The sequence below is a fragment of the Hemiscyllium ocellatum genome, chromosome 21 (genome assembly GCF_020745735.1).
Source record: "Hemiscyllium ocellatum isolate sHemOce1 chromosome 21, sHemOce1.pat.X.cur, whole genome shotgun sequence".
In the NCBI taxonomy this organism is placed as follows: Eukaryota; Metazoa; Chordata; class Chondrichthyes; order Orectolobiformes; family Hemiscylliidae; genus Hemiscyllium; species Hemiscyllium ocellatum.
This window is the reverse complement of record NC_083421.1, coordinates 64,586,993-64,602,817: the sequence shown is the minus strand read 5'-3', so window position 1 is coordinate 64,602,817 and position 15,825 is coordinate 64,586,993. Positions and strand designations below refer to the sequence as shown.

Here is a 15,825-nt window from a genome sequence, read left to right as displayed (position 1 = left end):
CCTCACTATCTCCCTGGGTCCCGTCCCCCCACCTGAGCAGCTCTAGCAAATCTCCCTACTGCTGTATTAGCTGCCTTCCAATTTAGGAGCAAGCTGTATTTCTTGTACAGGTCACTTCTACCGCAGAAGAGATTCCAATGATCCAAAAATGTGCGTCCTTCTCCCAAACACCAACTCCTCAGCCATGTATTCATCTGCTCTATTCCTACTCTCACTAGCTCATAGCACCGGGAGTAATCTAGACATTACTACTCTCAAGGACCTTTTTAAATTCCTGCCTAACTCTATAATCTCCCTTCAGAATCTCAACCTTTTTCCTTCCGATGTTATTGGTTCCAATGTGGACAATGACCTCCTGCTGGCCCCTCTCTCCCCCTTGAGAACATTCTGCACCCTCTCTGAGACATCCTTAATCCTGGCACCAAGGAAGCAACACACCATTCTAATTTTTTGCTGCTGACCACAGAATCATCTTTCTGTACCTTGGACTAGAGAGTCCCCTAACACAATTGATCACTTGGGACCTGACGTACCCCTCATTGCATTAGAGCCAGTCTCAATGCCAGAAACTTGGCTGTTTGTGCTACATTCCCCTGAGAATCAATGACCGCCTACATTTTCCAAAACAGCATACTTGTTTGAAATAGGGATTACCATAGAAGACTCCTGCATTAACTGCCTACCAAGATAATGTGTTTTACTGGTTAGGGATTCTAAAACTAGGGCCAGAGTTTGAGAATTAGGGCCAGACTGTCAGGAGAGATATTAGGAAGTACTTCTACATACAAAGGGTGTTAAGAGTTTTGGAATTCTCTACCACAAATTACAGTGGATGCTGGATCAGTTGTTAATTTAAAATCTGAGAGAAATAAATTTTTATGAAGCAAACTTTTAGGGGACAGAGGAAGTTCTTGAGAAGATTTGTAGCTGAAGTTGTGGATGAAGTTGTTTCCCTGTATGCTGAGCTGGTATGTTTGTGAATATTGTCTCACCATACTAGGTAACATCATCAGATACAAACACACTTACCAGGTCAGAGAGCAACCTCAGAACAACAATACCAGAATACCTTTTATTGTCTAATGGGCCAGGGCAGGTGGAGGTCAGGCAGAGGTCAGCCATGAACTCACTGATGTGTTTACATTGACGGCTCTGACTGCCCAGAGAGAGCCCATTGGGTCTGGACTCACAGACACTTGCAGCTTCACGGCTCTAGCAGAGACCTGACGGGCCGAATGGACTCCTGTGGAAACGTTACTGGGAAGGTGGAGTTAAGGGAGACCACGTGGCCCCGAGTCTCCGCCCCATCCGCCAAAAGGCCCCGCCCCTGTAACATGGCGCCGTTCATTTGACTGAGCCGGAAGTGAAGCTGAGGTTCCGCTTCCGGGTGAAGATGCTGCGGGTTCTCCGGCGCGCGCCCCGGGTGAGAGTCCCCTTATTTCTACCCCCCTCCCCACACCCTCCCCCATCCCCCCCTCACACACACACACCCTCCCCCATCCCCCCCTCACACCCTCCCCCATCCCCCCCTCACACCCTCCCCCATCCCCCCCTCACTCCCTCCCCCATCCCCCCCTCACACCCTCCCCCATCCCCCCCTCACACACACCCTCCCCATCCCCCTCACACACACCCTCCCCATCCCCCTCACACACACCCTCCCCATCCCCCTCACACACACCCTCCCCATCCCCCCCTCACACCCTCCCCATCCCCCCCTCACACCCTCCCCCATCCCCCCCCTCACACACACCCTCCCCCATCCCCCCTCACACACACCCTCCCCATCCCCCCCTCACACACACCCTCCCCATCCCCCTCACACACACCCTCCCCCATCCCCCCTCACACACACCCTCCCCCATCCCCCCTCACACACACCCTCCCCATCCCCCCCTCACACACACCCTCCCCATCCCCCCCTCACACACACCCTCCCCATCCCCCCTCACACACACCCTCCCCATCCCCCTCACACACACCCTCCCCATCCCCCTCACACACACACCCTCCCCCATCCCCCCTCACACACACCCTCCCCATCCCCCTCACACACACCCTCCCCATCCCCCCCTCACACCCTCCCCATCCCCCCCTCACACCCTCCCCCATCCCCCCCCTCACACACACCCTCCCCCATCCCCCCTCACACACACCCTCCCCATCCCCCCCTCACACACACCCTCCCCATCCCCCTCACACACACCCTCCCCATCCCCCCCTCACACACACCCTCCCCATCCCCCTCACACACACCCTCCCCATCCCCCCCTCACACACACCCTCCCCATCCCCCCCTCACACACACCCTCCCCATCCCCCCCTCACACACACCCTCCCCCACCCCCCCTCACACACACCCTCCCCCACCCCCCCTCACACACACCCTCCCCATCCCCCCCTCACACACACCCTCCCCATCCCCCCCTCACACACACCCTCCCCATCCCCCTCACACACACCCTCCCCATCCCCCTCACACACACCCTCCCCATCCCCCTCACACACACCCTCCCCATCCCCCTCACACACACCCTCCCCATCCCCCTCACACACACCCTCCCCATCCCCCCCTCACACACACCCTCCCCATCCCCCTCACACACACCCTCCCCATCCCCCCCTCACACACACCCTCCCCATCCCCCCCTCACACACACCCTCCCCATCCCCCCTCACACACACCCTCCCCCATCCCCCCCTCACACACACCCTCCCCATCCCCCCCTCACACACACCCTCCCCATCCCCCCCTCACACACACCCTCCCCCATCCCCCTCACACACACCCTCCCCATCCCCCTCACACACACCCTCCCCATCCCCCCTCTCACACACCCTCCCCATCCCCCCTCACACACACCCTCCCCCATCCCCCTCACACACACCCTCCCCATCCCCCCTCTCACACACCCTCCCCATCCCCCCTCACACACACCCTCCCCATCCCCCCTCACACACACCCTCCCCATCCCCCCTCTCACACACACCCTCCCCATCCCCCCTCTCACACACACCCTCCCCATCCCCCCTCTCTCACACCCTCCCCGTCCCCTCTCTCACACACCCTCCCCATCCCCCCCTCACACACACCCTCCCCATCCCTCACACCCACACCCTCCCCAGCCCCCTCACACACACCATCCCCCCCACACACCCTCCCCCATCCCCCCCCCTCTCACACACCCTCCCCGTCCCCGTCTCTCACGCGCCCCCCCGCCACACACCTCTCTCGCCACACAACCCCCCCCCTCGCCACACGCCCCCGCCACTCTCCCGACTTCCTCACCCCCCCGTTCCCCTACCTGTCTGTTCCCCCACCCCCTTTCGCCCACCACATCGCCACTCTTATCGCCCACACCCTCTGCCCCACACCCAAAGATCTTATCCCTCACCCTTCACCCCCTCACTCCCCAACCCCCGATCACCATCCTGTCTCCTCATCCATTTCTCTTCCTCCTGTCCCCCTCCCCAAAACCACCACCTCCCCACAACACCTACTGCACCAAGTCTCTCCACCCACAGGATCATCCATGACCTCCCAGTCTGTCTTCATCTCCCCAACCCAAATATCAAACCCACCCTCCAAGAACATGCCCTACCCTTGGAATCACCCCTGAACTGTCTCTCCCTTTCCCCCTGCTCAGCTGTGGAATTTTCTTTGGGGGGGTTGGGAGGGTGATGTCACCTTTGCACGGACTCTCTGATGAACATTTGCTGTTAAGGGACTGTATTGCCTTTGAGACTGATGGGGAGAAGCTGAGAGTTCTCAGAACTCGGTACATTCACAGGGCACAGTTCCCTCCCATCCCACAAAGGGGAAGGGACACCCCCAGTTCTGACACGGCAGCACTGAATTTCTGCTGTTACTGAGTGTCGGTGATATGGGGTTGACGGTGGATGTGTGTTGTGCTCAATGGACCATAGGGCCTCCTCTTTGCTGTATTCTGTAAACAGGCAGCTTTGACCTGGATGGCGTAGAGGTTCTTTTCTGTTCATCCAGGCAAGTGGGGAAGGGTCTTGTGGATGGTGGACAGGCTTTGGGGAGTAAGGAGGTGAGTTTTTCACTGCAGTATTCCCAGCTTCTGTGTCCGATTACTCGACAGACTCTTCATCACCATTCTATAGAATGATCACTGGACAGTGTTGATTCTGTTTCCTACCACAGATAACGAGAATCCAGAGCAAGTATACTCCTGTCACCTTCACCTGAAAGGGAAGGCTGGTCTGTATAAGGAATGTTGGATGAATAAAGAAATTGAGGGTTTGGTTAAGAAATAGAAGGAAGCATATGTCAGGTATAGACAGGATAGATCGAGTAAATCCTTAGAAGAGTATAAAGGCAGTAGGAGTATACTTTTGAGGGAAATCAGGAGGGCAAAACAGGGACATGAGATAGCTTTGGCAAATAGAATTAAGGAGAATCCAAAGGGTTTTTACAAATATGTTAAGGACAAAAGGGTAACTAGGGAGAGAATAGGGCCCCTCAGAGATCAGCTAGGTGGCCTTTGTGTGGAGCCACAGAAAATGGGGGAGATATTAAATGAATATTTTGCATCAGTATTTACTGTGGAAAAGGGTATGGAAGATGTAGATGGTGACACCTTGCAAAATGTGGAAGTGCTGGCTGTCTGGAGAAATCCCCAGGACCTGATCAGGTGTACCCTTCTGTGGGAAGCTAGAAAGTGATTGCTGGGCCTCTTGCTGAGATATTTGTATCATCGATAGTCACAGGTGAGGTGCCAGAAGATTGGAGGTTGGCAAATGTGGTGCCACTGTTAAAGAAGGCTGGTAAGGACAAGCCAGGGAACTGTAGACCGGTGAGCCTGACATCGATGGTGGGCAAGTTGTTGGAGGGAATCCTGAGGGTCAGGATGGACATGTATTTGGAAAGGCAAGGACTGATTAGGGATCGTCAGCATGGCTTTGTGCATGGGAAATCATGTCTCACAAACTTGATTGAGTTTTTTGAGGAAGTAACAAAGAGGATTGATGAGGACAGAGCGGTAGATGTGATCTATATGGACTTCAGTAAGGCTCATCAAGGTTCCTCATGGTAAAAGACTGATAAGCAAGGTTAGATCTCATGGAATACAGGGAGAACTAGCCATTTGGATACAGAACTGGCTCAAAGGTAGAAGACAGAGGGTGGTGTTGGAGGGTTGTTTCTCAGACTGGAGGCCTGTGACCAGTGGTGTGCCACAAAGAACGATGCTGGGTCCTCTACTTTTTGTCATTTACATAAATGATTTGGATGCGAGCATAAGAGGTACAGTTAGTAAGTTTGCAAATAACACCAAAATTGGAGGTGTAGTGGACAGCGAAGAGGGTTACCTCAGATTACAACAGGATCTGGACCAGATGGGCCAATGGGCTGAGGAGTGGTAGATGGAGTTTAATTGGTCAGAGTATTGAGTACAGGAGTTGGGAGGTCATGTTGCGGCTGTACAGGACATTGGTTAGGCCACTGTTGGAATATTATGTGCAGTTCTGGTCTCCTTCCTATCGGAAAGATATTGTGAAACTTGAAAGGGCTCAGAAAAGATTTACAAGGATGTTGCCAGGGTTGGAGGGTTTGAGCTACAGGGAGAGGCTGAACAGGCTGGGGCTGTTTTCCTTGGAGTTTCGGAGGCTGAGGGGTGACTTTATAGAGGTTTACAAAATTGAGGGGCATGGATAGGGTAAATAGACAAAGTCTTTTCCCTGGGATCGGGGAGTCCAGAACTAGAGGGCATAGGTTTAGGGTGAGAGGGGAAAGATATAAAAGAGACCTAAGGGGCAATGTTTTCACGCAGAGAGTGGTACGTGTATGGAATGAGCTGCCAGAGGATGTGGTGGAGGCTGGTACAATTGCAACATTTAAGAGGCATTTGGATATGTATATGAATAGGAAGGGTTTGGAGGGATATGGGCTGGGTGCTGGCAGGTGGGACTAGTTTGGGTTGGGATATCTGGTCGGCATGGACAAGTTGGACCGAAGGGTCTGTTTCCATGCTGTACATCTCTATGACTCTGAGATGCTGCCAGACCTGCTGAGTTTCTCTAGCAGTTTCTGCCCTTGTAAATGTTGCTTGATAGCACTGCTGTTGATCCCTTCCGTTGATTTTATTAATTACCAAGTGTAGACTGATGGGGCTGTAGTTGGCCGGGTTGGATTTGTCCAGCTTTGTGTGTACAGGACATATCTGGGCAATTTACCACATTGTCAGGGAGGCACCAATGTTGTGACTGTGCTAGAACAGCTTGGCTCAAGGAGCGGCAAGTTCGGGAGCACGCGTCATCAGTACTATTGTCAGAATGTTGTCAATAGCCTTTGCAGCTTCCAGTACCTCCAGCCATTGATCCAAAAGCCAATCTGTCTCTAATTTCTAGAATCGTGCAGAGATGAATATTTCATTCTGTTCACATGTGTTTTGTAATGAGGTAATTCTCTCTAAAGGTCTGGCTTTATTAGAATGGGCTGAATGGTCTCCTGAGCTGATTCTATTAAACTGTGAGTTCACATTGAAAGTTGGCTGTTGGATCAGTGAGGCCTGTGGGAAGTATCAGGGGTAAGCCTTTTATAATCTTTGCTTTCTGTTTCACTCTCAGCTCCTGAATGTTTGTTCAGCAGAAGTTATCACTGGGACGGAGCTGGTCTCGCCCCATGTCAGAGCAAAACTCGCAGGTAGGCAGCTGCGGCCACAGCTCGGAAATCCTGGCATTCCTATTCCAAGGATAACCTTGTGCAGAAAGTGCCAACAGAATTCACAGGAAGATTGAACAAACAGAATTTGACGTTGAAATGTATAGCATGGAAAAAGCCCCTTTGGTCCAACTCATCCATGCCAGCCAGATATCCCAAACTAATCGTGTCCCAACATGCAAGGGAATTGGGGGAGTGCTTGAGAGGCTGGGATTGGAGGTGTACAGATCTGGGGAAAGGTGTAGGGGTCTGACGAGGTGACAGATCGGAAGGAGGTGTAGGAGGCTGGGGGAGGTGACAGAGATGGGGAGGGGTTGTAGGGGCTGGAAGGGGTGACAGAGATGGGGAGGGGTTGTAGGGGCTGGAAGGGGTGACAGAGATGGGGAGGGGGTGTAGGGGCTGGAGGGGGTGACAGATGGGGAAGGGTTGTAAGGGCTGGAAGGGGTGACAGAGATGGGGAGGGGGTGTAGGGGCTGGAAGCGGTGACAGAGATGGGGAAGGGTTGTAAGGGCTGGAAGGGGTGACAGAGATGGGGAGGGGTTGTAGGGGCTGGAAGGGGTGACAGAGATGGGGAGAGGGTGTAGGGGCTGGAGGGGGTGACAGAGATGGGTAGGGGGTGGGGGAGGTGACAGATGGGGAGGGGTCTTGGCTTCTGGTTCCTGTGGGGGTTAATGCTGTGTCTCTGCTGAAGGGATTACCAGGTGGCGAAGTGGGGTGAACATCTCCACGGCAACAGTTGCCCCAGGGAGTGATGATTGGCTCCTGAAGTGGGCCCTGCTCCTGATCCCAGTCAGCACCTTCAGCCTCGGCACCTGGCAGGTAACTACCGGGGGAGGGGCGAGGGGGGTACAGGTGAAAGGGGAGGGGTGTAATGTGCAGAGGGGGGAAGAGGGGTACATTCAGGGTGATGGGGAGAGGGGTATGAGCGGGAGGGAATATGAACAGGGGGAGTGGGTCAGTGTGGGAGGGGGAGCAGGTGGGGGATTGGGGTATATGTGATGGGGGAGGGGATGGTGGTGTCTCCAGGTGGGGGCAGGTTTGTGATGGGGTTGGGGGCTCTGCTGTGGCCACTCTGAGACTCTCACTTTCTGCTCAGGTACAGAGGCGGAAATGGAAGCTGCAGCTTATCAAGGATCTCCAGGAACGCACCCGCTCGGACCCCCTGCCCCTGCCCCTGGAGTAAGTCACACTGAGCCTCCTACCCCCCCCTCCCCCCGGGGTAACTCTCACTGAGCCTCTTACCCCCCAACATTCTCCCAGGATCAGCCACGTCAGTCAGACTCTTCACTGATTCTCTGAGATCTCCCTGTGCGCAGGCCCACGGTGCTGTGCCTCAAGGCAACAACAGCCCTTACCCTCTCTCACTCACACGCAAACTCACACTCTCTCTCACACACTCACTCACACTCACACTCTCTCACACCCACACATTCGCACACTCTTGCGCACTCTCTCTCGCGCGCGTGCACACTCTCTCAATGAGCCATGGCCCTTCTCACTGTTTCCAGTCCGGAGCTGCAAGAGAGCTGACAGTTTCTCTGAACAGTTGCAGCCCTGGCCCCCTGCTCTTGACCTGTTGGGTGGGGGTGCGGAGTGGGTTGTTATCTGCTATGTCACGGTCACACAAACTCTGAGCCTTGCCCCTCTCTGTCCCAGCCAGCTGGAACTGAAGCAGCTTGAGTACCGGAGGGTGAAGGTCCGAGGGAGGTTCGACCACTCCAAGGAACTCTACATCATGCCCCGATCGAGGGTGGATCCAGACAAAGAGGCCCAAGAGGCTGGGCGCCTGATGTCCAGCACTGAGACTGGAGCCAACGTGATCACTCCATTCCACTGCACCGAGCTGGGGTACGGATTCAGTCAGCCGCCTGCGTTTGACCATGGCCGCCTCCAAACGGAACCAGTCTGTCATACCATTCCATGACATAACATTTGTGTGGAAACTGAGTGATTGCAGATACTGACCCCGTAACATTACAGCACCGCCTCCCCCCACCCCACCCAGTATGGTTCCCAATACCTACCAAAGCTCCCTCTACACTGTCCCCATCAAACACTCCCAGGATAGTGACAGCATAGGGAAAGGTACAGAGTAAAGCTCCCTCTACACTGTTTCTCCCCCCCCCCCCATTGAACACTCCCAGGGACAGGGACAGCACAGGGCTAGATACAGAGTAAAGCTCCCTCTACACTGTCCCCCCCATTGAACACTCCCAGGGACAGGTTATTCCTCTTGCACTATAATGCCACATGCCTTTTTTTAGCTGCAGCAGTTGGCCTATGGTATGATTAGTTTAACAACTTGCATTAAAGAAAGCCAAAGTTTATTTGCTGTTAAAGCATAAATTAGAGGTGAATCCAAAAATGTTCCCCAAGTAAACAGAAATATTCCAATCCATTTGTCTGGCAGGAATTAATTGTGAGCCTTTGGATGATTCCATCCTGGCTTACATTGCAAATGCAGCAGTTATTTGGAGATTCTGTCCACTGCCCTCTGAGACTTGTTTTCAGCAATCTGAGAATTTTTACTTGCCCACACGGGGATGACTACTGGAAGTTCTCAGCTCTGTCTGGGCCAACTCCTCCCCTTCCCCTCTCCCCTCTCACCCCCATCCAAGGCCCTAAAGGAACCTTCAAATTTTCCTGCAGATCCAAACACCTTATCTACTGAGTCAGTTGCTCTCAATGTGGTCTATTGTACACTGGGGAGACAGGACACTAACTCACGGAATGTTTCCGGGAACATCTCTGGAACACCGTACAACCCCACTATGGCCAAACATTTTAACTCCCCGCCACCACCAAATCCTAGACACCCGATGCCTATAAGAAGAACGTCTCATCTTACACCTTGGGACCCTCCAACCACACAGGATCAATGTCAATTTCACCAGTTTCCTGATCTCCCCTCCCCACCTCATCCCAGATCCAACCCTCCAACTCGGCACAGCCCTCTTGACCTGTCCATCTTCCTTCCCATCTATCCGTCCCACCTTCCACTCTGACCTATCACCTTCATTTACCTATCATATTCCCAGCTACCTTTCTTCCGGCCCCACACCCCTCCCATTTATTTCTCAGCCCCCCCACCCTCACCCCCACCGATTCCTGATGAAGAGCTTATGTTCCTCGGATGCTGCCTGACTGGCTGTGCTTTTCCAGCACCACACTCTCTTTACAGCACACTTTAGCCCAGTGGAACCTGAACTACAAACGAGGACAGTATCAGTTCTCTCAAACTGAATCCAAAGGTTGCCTTTCTGTCAATTTGGTAGCAGACTGGGACACTGTGCAGGTAGTCATAGTTCAAGTGTTGAATGGCATCTCTCCCTTTGAAGTGTTCCTGTCTGAAGTTCCCTTGACACTGGTTAGGTGCAACATTCTGGGTTTCTTTTGAGTTCAGTGTAATCCGCACGGGCATTGAAGTTACATCTCAGGCAGCTCCGCAGATCAGGGCACCACACCTCAGGAAGGATAGATTGGCCTTGGAGGGAGTACAACGTAGGGTTATAAGAATGATACCTGAACTTTGGAGTTGAGTTATGAGGAGAGATTAAACAAATCAGGCCTGTTTTCTCTCAAATTAAGCAGGTTTTAGGGGGTGATCTGAGCAAAGTCTTCAAGGTATTTACAGACATCGGGGTAGATGAAGAGGAACTGTTCCCAGTAGTTGAGGATTCTAGAACTAGGAGCAGAGTCTGTGTATTAGGGCCAGATAGTTCAGGACAGTCATAAAATCATCCAGCATGCAAACAGGCCCTTCGGTCCAACTGGGCCAGGCTGACCAGGTTTCCTAAGCTGAAGTAGTCCATTTGCCTGTGCCTGGTCCATATCCCTGTGAACCTTTCCTAGCCACATACCCTGGATAACTGTTCAAGCAGACAATGATTCAACACTGACCTCCCCTTCGAAAGCATTTTGACACAGAGCTTGATAGAGGTTTGGAACTCTCTTCCACAAATGGCAGTAGATGCTGAATCAGTTGTTAATTTTAAATCCGGGATAGATATATTTTGTTCAGCAGAAGTATTAATGGGTATGAGCCGGAGGGAGGAATATGGAGTTAGGCCACAAATCAGCCTTGGTCTCTCTGAATGGTAAGATAGGCCTGAGACATTGAATGGCCAGCCCTGGTTCCTACTTTGTCATGACCCCAAACACATTAGGAGGAAATGAACAGATTTTAATTAGTAACAGGCAACATGGTTATGGGGCGTGAGCAGGAAATTGGAGTTGAGGCTGAGATGACATCATCCATGATCATATCAAATGGTGAAGCAAGCTGAAGGGGCTGAATGGTCTCCTGTTCCTATGTACCTTTTGGCTTGTATCTCTTTTTAAATGCCCATGTGGCTAAATTTTCAACACAGACACAAGTAATTTGGGACTATAATCCAGTTTCATGACAGCTGGTAGTCCAGACATTGAAGGTGACCTGCACCATGAGCTGATGGTGCTTTGGGACAAAACCGAGAGTAAACCTGGTGCTCAGTGATAACCCATTGGCTCCCTCACCGCACCCACTATCAGTGTGTTTACAACATTGCCCTCTGTGATCCCTGGATGAACTTCCCCCATTGATTTATTTCAGGGTGAAGATTCTTGTGAACAGGGGCTTCGTTCCCAGAATGAGACTCAAACCAGAAACACGGGCCAAAGGACAGGTGAGCGGAGCTGAGGAAAGGAAGATGTGAAGGAGCAGACAGTGCTCTGGGGAGTGTGGACAGTAGGATTGCTGAACCTTGAGGCGGTTTCTTCTCTGGTAGTTCACTGTAGCCTGAACCTTTGTGTCGAACGATCTCCCTGATCCAAACACATTGGCGCTGGACTCCAAATCAAAAACCCTTGGTCAGATTTTCAGAAGGGTGAGGCTAGAGAGGATGCTGATGGTGGGGAGGGGGGTGACTGCTGAGGGGGTAGGGATAGGTGTTTGGGTGAGGTGTAGGTGCGGAGGAGACTGGGGAGTGTGGTGCGAGTCAGGGTATGGGCTTTAATTTCCCATGCTGCTGCATGGATCTCCGAGGCACGGCACGGTGGCTCAGGGCTTAGCACTGCTGCCTCACAGCAGTAGGGATCCAGATTCAATTCCCACCTCAGGGGACTGTCTGTGTGGAGTTTGCACATTCTCCACGTGTCTGTGTGGGTTTCCTCTGGGTGCTCTCGTTTGTTCCCATAGTCCAAAGATGTGCAGGTTAAGGTGGATTGGCCCAGAGAAATTGCCCCTAGTTGCAAGGGATGTGCAGATTAGTTGGTTAGCCACTGGGACATGCAGGGATAGGTTTGGAGTGGGAGCAGTGGCGGGGGGGGGGGGGGGCGGGGGGGAGGTAAATGGAATCTCTCCAGAAGGTCATTGCAGACCTGATAGGGCTAAATAGCCTTTTTTTGCTGTCAGGATTCTATGATCTTGTGTGCGTGGCAGCACCTCCTGTAAGAGGTAGTTAATTATGAGTCATTGGGTGTGGAGCCTGGTAGAGGGGCTGATGGGTGAATGGGAATTGAGAAATGAGGCTGTCTCTGCACTGAGCATTGACACAGGGAACTGTAAACATGTCACTGAGAAATCTGTCACACATTGTCTTCCAGATCACAGACGAGGTGGAGATCATTGGTGTCATTCGACTGACAGAAAGTCGCAGACCATTCACCCCTCAGAATGACGTTGAGAGGAATTGCTGGTATTATCGTGATTTGGAGGCAATGGCACAGGCTATGGGCACAGAACCCATCTTCATTGATGCAGACTTCAGTAAGTCCTGATCAAAAAGGTGTTCGATCCATTCACCTCTGAATCCAACAGTCGTGGAATTGAGTGCTGTTAGAGGGTCAGTGCTGAGGGAGTGGGCACTGTCAGAACACCGTACTGTCAAGAGCATCAGCGCTGAGGGAGCACCGCGCTGTTGGAGCATGCACTCTCAGAGGGTCAGTGCTGAGGGAGTACCGCGCTATCAGAGGATTGGTGTGAGAGGCGATAATCTTTTTTTACAGTGCATATAAAAGATCTGAAAGGCAATAATGAAATGTCATCACAACATTTGAACTTCTGCCAACATCTCAATCAGGTGATCTGGTAAGTTCTGGAGTATTGTGTGCAGTTTTGGTCACCATACTATAGGAAGGATGTGGAAGCACTGGAACAGGTGCAGAGGAGGTTTACCAGGATGTTGCCTGGTATGGTAGGAAGATCGTATGAGGAAAGGCTGAGGCACTTGGGGCTGTTTTCATTGGAGAAAAGGTGGTTTAGGGGTGACTTGATAGAGGTGTACAAGATGATTAGGGGTTTAATAGGGTTGACCATGAGAACCTTTTTCCATGTATGGAGTCAGCTATTACGAGGGGGCATAGCTTTAAATTAAGTGGAGGTAGGTATAGGACCGATGTTAGGGGTAGATTCTTTACTCAGCAAGTCATGAGTTCATGGAATGCCCTGCCAGTAACAGTGGTGGACTCTCCCTCTTCATTGGGCATTTAAACAGGCATTGGATAGGAATATGGAGGATAGTGGGCTAGTGTAGGTGAGGTGGGCTTGGATCGGCTCAACATCGAGGACCTGTACTGCACTGTATTTTTCTATGTTCTGTGTTTCTGAATTGTTATTTGTGGGTGGCTAGGTGTACTTTTGTGCTAGCTCAAAGCCAGCATAGAGGTATTTCTCAAGGCCCCTTACCCTCTGCACAGCTCAGCCAGTACATTCACTGCTCTACGTTACTGAAACCCATGTTAACCCCCTGTCTGCTTGATGTGTGTCATTGACCTGATTGTCTGTGTACAGCCTCTCACACACCAACTGGTCTTGGTCCCTGCTGGATGGTGCCCGTTAGGTGTAACCAGCTGTGTTACCCTTTAGGTCCCACATCCTCACACTAATTACTCCTGCACATGGATTTCTTTTCTTCCCTTTAAACACAGCTAAGCTGTTCATGCTAGCCACTCACTGTAATTATACATCTCCCATCTGCAGAATCCCTAGTGTGGAAACAGGCCCTTCAGCCCAGCAAGTCCACACCAACCCTCTGAAGAGTATCCTACCCAGACCATTCTCCTATTTACCCCAGACTAATGCGCCTAACCTACATATCATTGAACACAAATTTAGCATAGCCAATTCACCTCACCTGCACAGGAAACCCACGCTGACAGGGGGAGAATGTTCAAACTCCACACAGTCACCAGAGCTGGAATCCAGTCTGGGTCCCTGGCACAGACAGCAGTGAGCCACCATTCTCTGCATACTCCCAGAATTAAGTTTTTCCTAAACCTTTTACTGTGTTTATTCTCTCTTGTACCTGTAGTTGTCAGTTGTAGTGTCTCCCAAAATTGTAACATCAAATCTTCTACATGTTTAATCTTATACAGGTCACCCTTCACCTGTCCACAATTACCTCATGTTTCTGAATATTTGCAGTTTTACCCTGATATCTATGCACATTACTCAAGTGTGATCTAGCCATAGGCTTTTACAAGTTTAACTTCCCTGCTTTTAATTCTATCTGCCAGATATTAACCAAATTTTATATTTTTCAAACTATGGCCTTTACCTGTCACTGTGATTTACCTTTTAGACCTCCCTCATTGCATAAAGCTATACTTCCTCTTTGTACATCTCAGTGAACTTGAATTGTAATATGGGAAATGGACAGTTCATGGGATTCGAATGCTTTTACCCATCCATAGTCCATGGTGTAGTTTTGACCTTGCCAGGTATCAGGACATTTGAACTGATTCTATTGCCATTTCTTACAGATAGTACAGTTCCTGGAGGTCCGGTTGGTGGGCAGACCAGAGTAACTCTGAGGAATGAGCACCTGCAGTACATCCTAACCTGGTACGATCACTGGGCAACTATCTGATATGAAATAGCAGGGGGAAAAAAAAACCTACGTTTCGGGCAAAAGCCCTTCATCAGAAATGGTTGATTTTCCTGCTCCTCGGAAGCTGGCTGACCTGCTGTGTGTTTCCAGCACCACTCTAATCTCCATCATTGTAAGATAGTGACTACCTGCTCCACGATACCTAAACTCTCCAATATTTCCAAAAATCTACCTACCTCTTAAAATACTCAAAGCAATCTAGTCTCCGGGGTACAGAATATTAGACATTCGTTACCTTCAAGAAATTCCTTGATGTCTCATCTACAGAAAACCTGTCTGTCTCCAGTTCAAGACTCACTACTAGAAACATCGTTAAGCTTCTTCAGAATCTTAAATCTTTCACCCCTCTGTCATGACTCTGCACGAATAAAAGTTAAACATGTAAATCAATCATTTCATTCCAGGAGTCAGCCGAGTGGATCTCTTTAAAACCACCTCCAGTCCATCCTTAACATGCTGTATAGTTGTAACAAAGCTTTCCTGTTTTTCCCAACTCCTGTCAAAGTGAAAGCCAAAATAAATTCCACTGGCCTTGATTACTTTCTCTCAAGGACTCAGTTGAACTCTGGGAAGAATAGACATTGACAGTGCATTTTTCCTTCATTATCATCTGCCAAGTTGTGCCCGGCTCTTTAATAGAAGTGTTAAACATTTTGCAAAATCTAAAATCTTTTCAGTTTCAATTTTTTCTGGATTCCCCACCAGCCCCCATCCATTCCCCCTTGAAGGTTAAAACCCCTCAGATTAGGTATGAGTTTTACAGTTTGTATTTTTATTTTGTTAGGTACGGGCTATGTGCTGCAACCTCCTATATGTGGTTCCAGAAGTTTGTACGGAAAGCAGCTGTCTGATCCTCGTTGGAAATCTTATCACTCTGTTTATGTTATAAATGCACAATTTCAAAAAAGTCTCCAAGTCAGTTTATTACAGAACACACAACACAAACTAGTCTACACCAGAATTTATGTTCTTGCTGAGCCACTCACTGGAAGAGAGCTCCACAATTTCCCATCCTCAAATGATGGAAGACCCCAGCACATTAGTGCTGTGAATGCTTCAGCTTTATCTTTTGCAATGATCCCACCATCACAGATCGTCTTCAACCAATGAAACTCACTCCATGTGATATCAAAATGGATGGGAGGTCTGGATACAGTAAGGGCTGTGGGGCCCTGAAAACACCAACAACAGTACTAAAGACTCGTGCTCTAGAACTTGTCACAGCCCTAACCTAGCTGTGACAATAGTTCAGACACTCGACAATATGGAAAA

General features: G+C 50.7%; 1 protein-coding gene across 3 annotated transcripts; it reads left to right on the top strand.

Annotated features, from left to right (window-relative positions):
- Positions 1-1,372: 1,372 nt before the first annotated feature.
- On the top strand, positions 1,373-15,481 carry LOC132825966 (surfeit locus protein 1). Of its 3 annotated transcripts, XM_060841647.1 has the most exons (9): positions 1,373-1,423; positions 6,592-6,667; positions 7,377-7,504; positions 7,782-7,864; positions 8,342-8,533; positions 11,277-11,349; positions 12,269-12,431; positions 14,426-14,507; positions 15,338-15,480. In XM_060841647.1, the coding sequence occupies exons 1-9, from the start codon at positions 1,394-1,396 to the stop codon at positions 15,402-15,404; spliced, it is 894 nt and encodes a 297-aa protein (XP_060697630.1). In that variant the 5' UTR covers positions 1,373-1,393; the 3' UTR covers positions 15,405-15,480. The 3 variants fall into 3 exon arrangements, with proteins under 3 accessions (XP_060697630.1, XP_060697631.1, XP_060697632.1); XM_060841648.1 differs by lacking the exon at positions 7,377-7,504 and having other exon boundaries at positions 8,346-8,533; positions 15,338-15,481; XM_060841649.1 differs by lacking the exons at positions 1,373-1,423; positions 6,592-6,667 and having other exon boundaries at positions 7,419-7,504; positions 8,346-8,533.
- Positions 15,482-15,825: the final 344 nt, after the last annotated feature.

Bases quoted from the DNA above. Each gene is read 5' to 3' on its own strand.
- LOC132825966 (XM_060841647.1), top strand. From the start codon at position 1,394: ATGCTGCGGGTTCTCCGGCGCGCGCCCCGG. The intron at 1,424-6,591 runs GTGAGAGTCCCC...TTTCACTCTCAG, and splicing joins TTCTCCGGCGCGCGCCCCGG to CTCCTGAATGTTTGTTCAGC. The intron at 8,534-11,276 runs GTACGGATTCAG...GATTTATTTCAG, and splicing joins TTCCACTGCACCGAGCTGGG to GGTGAAGATTCTTGTGAACA.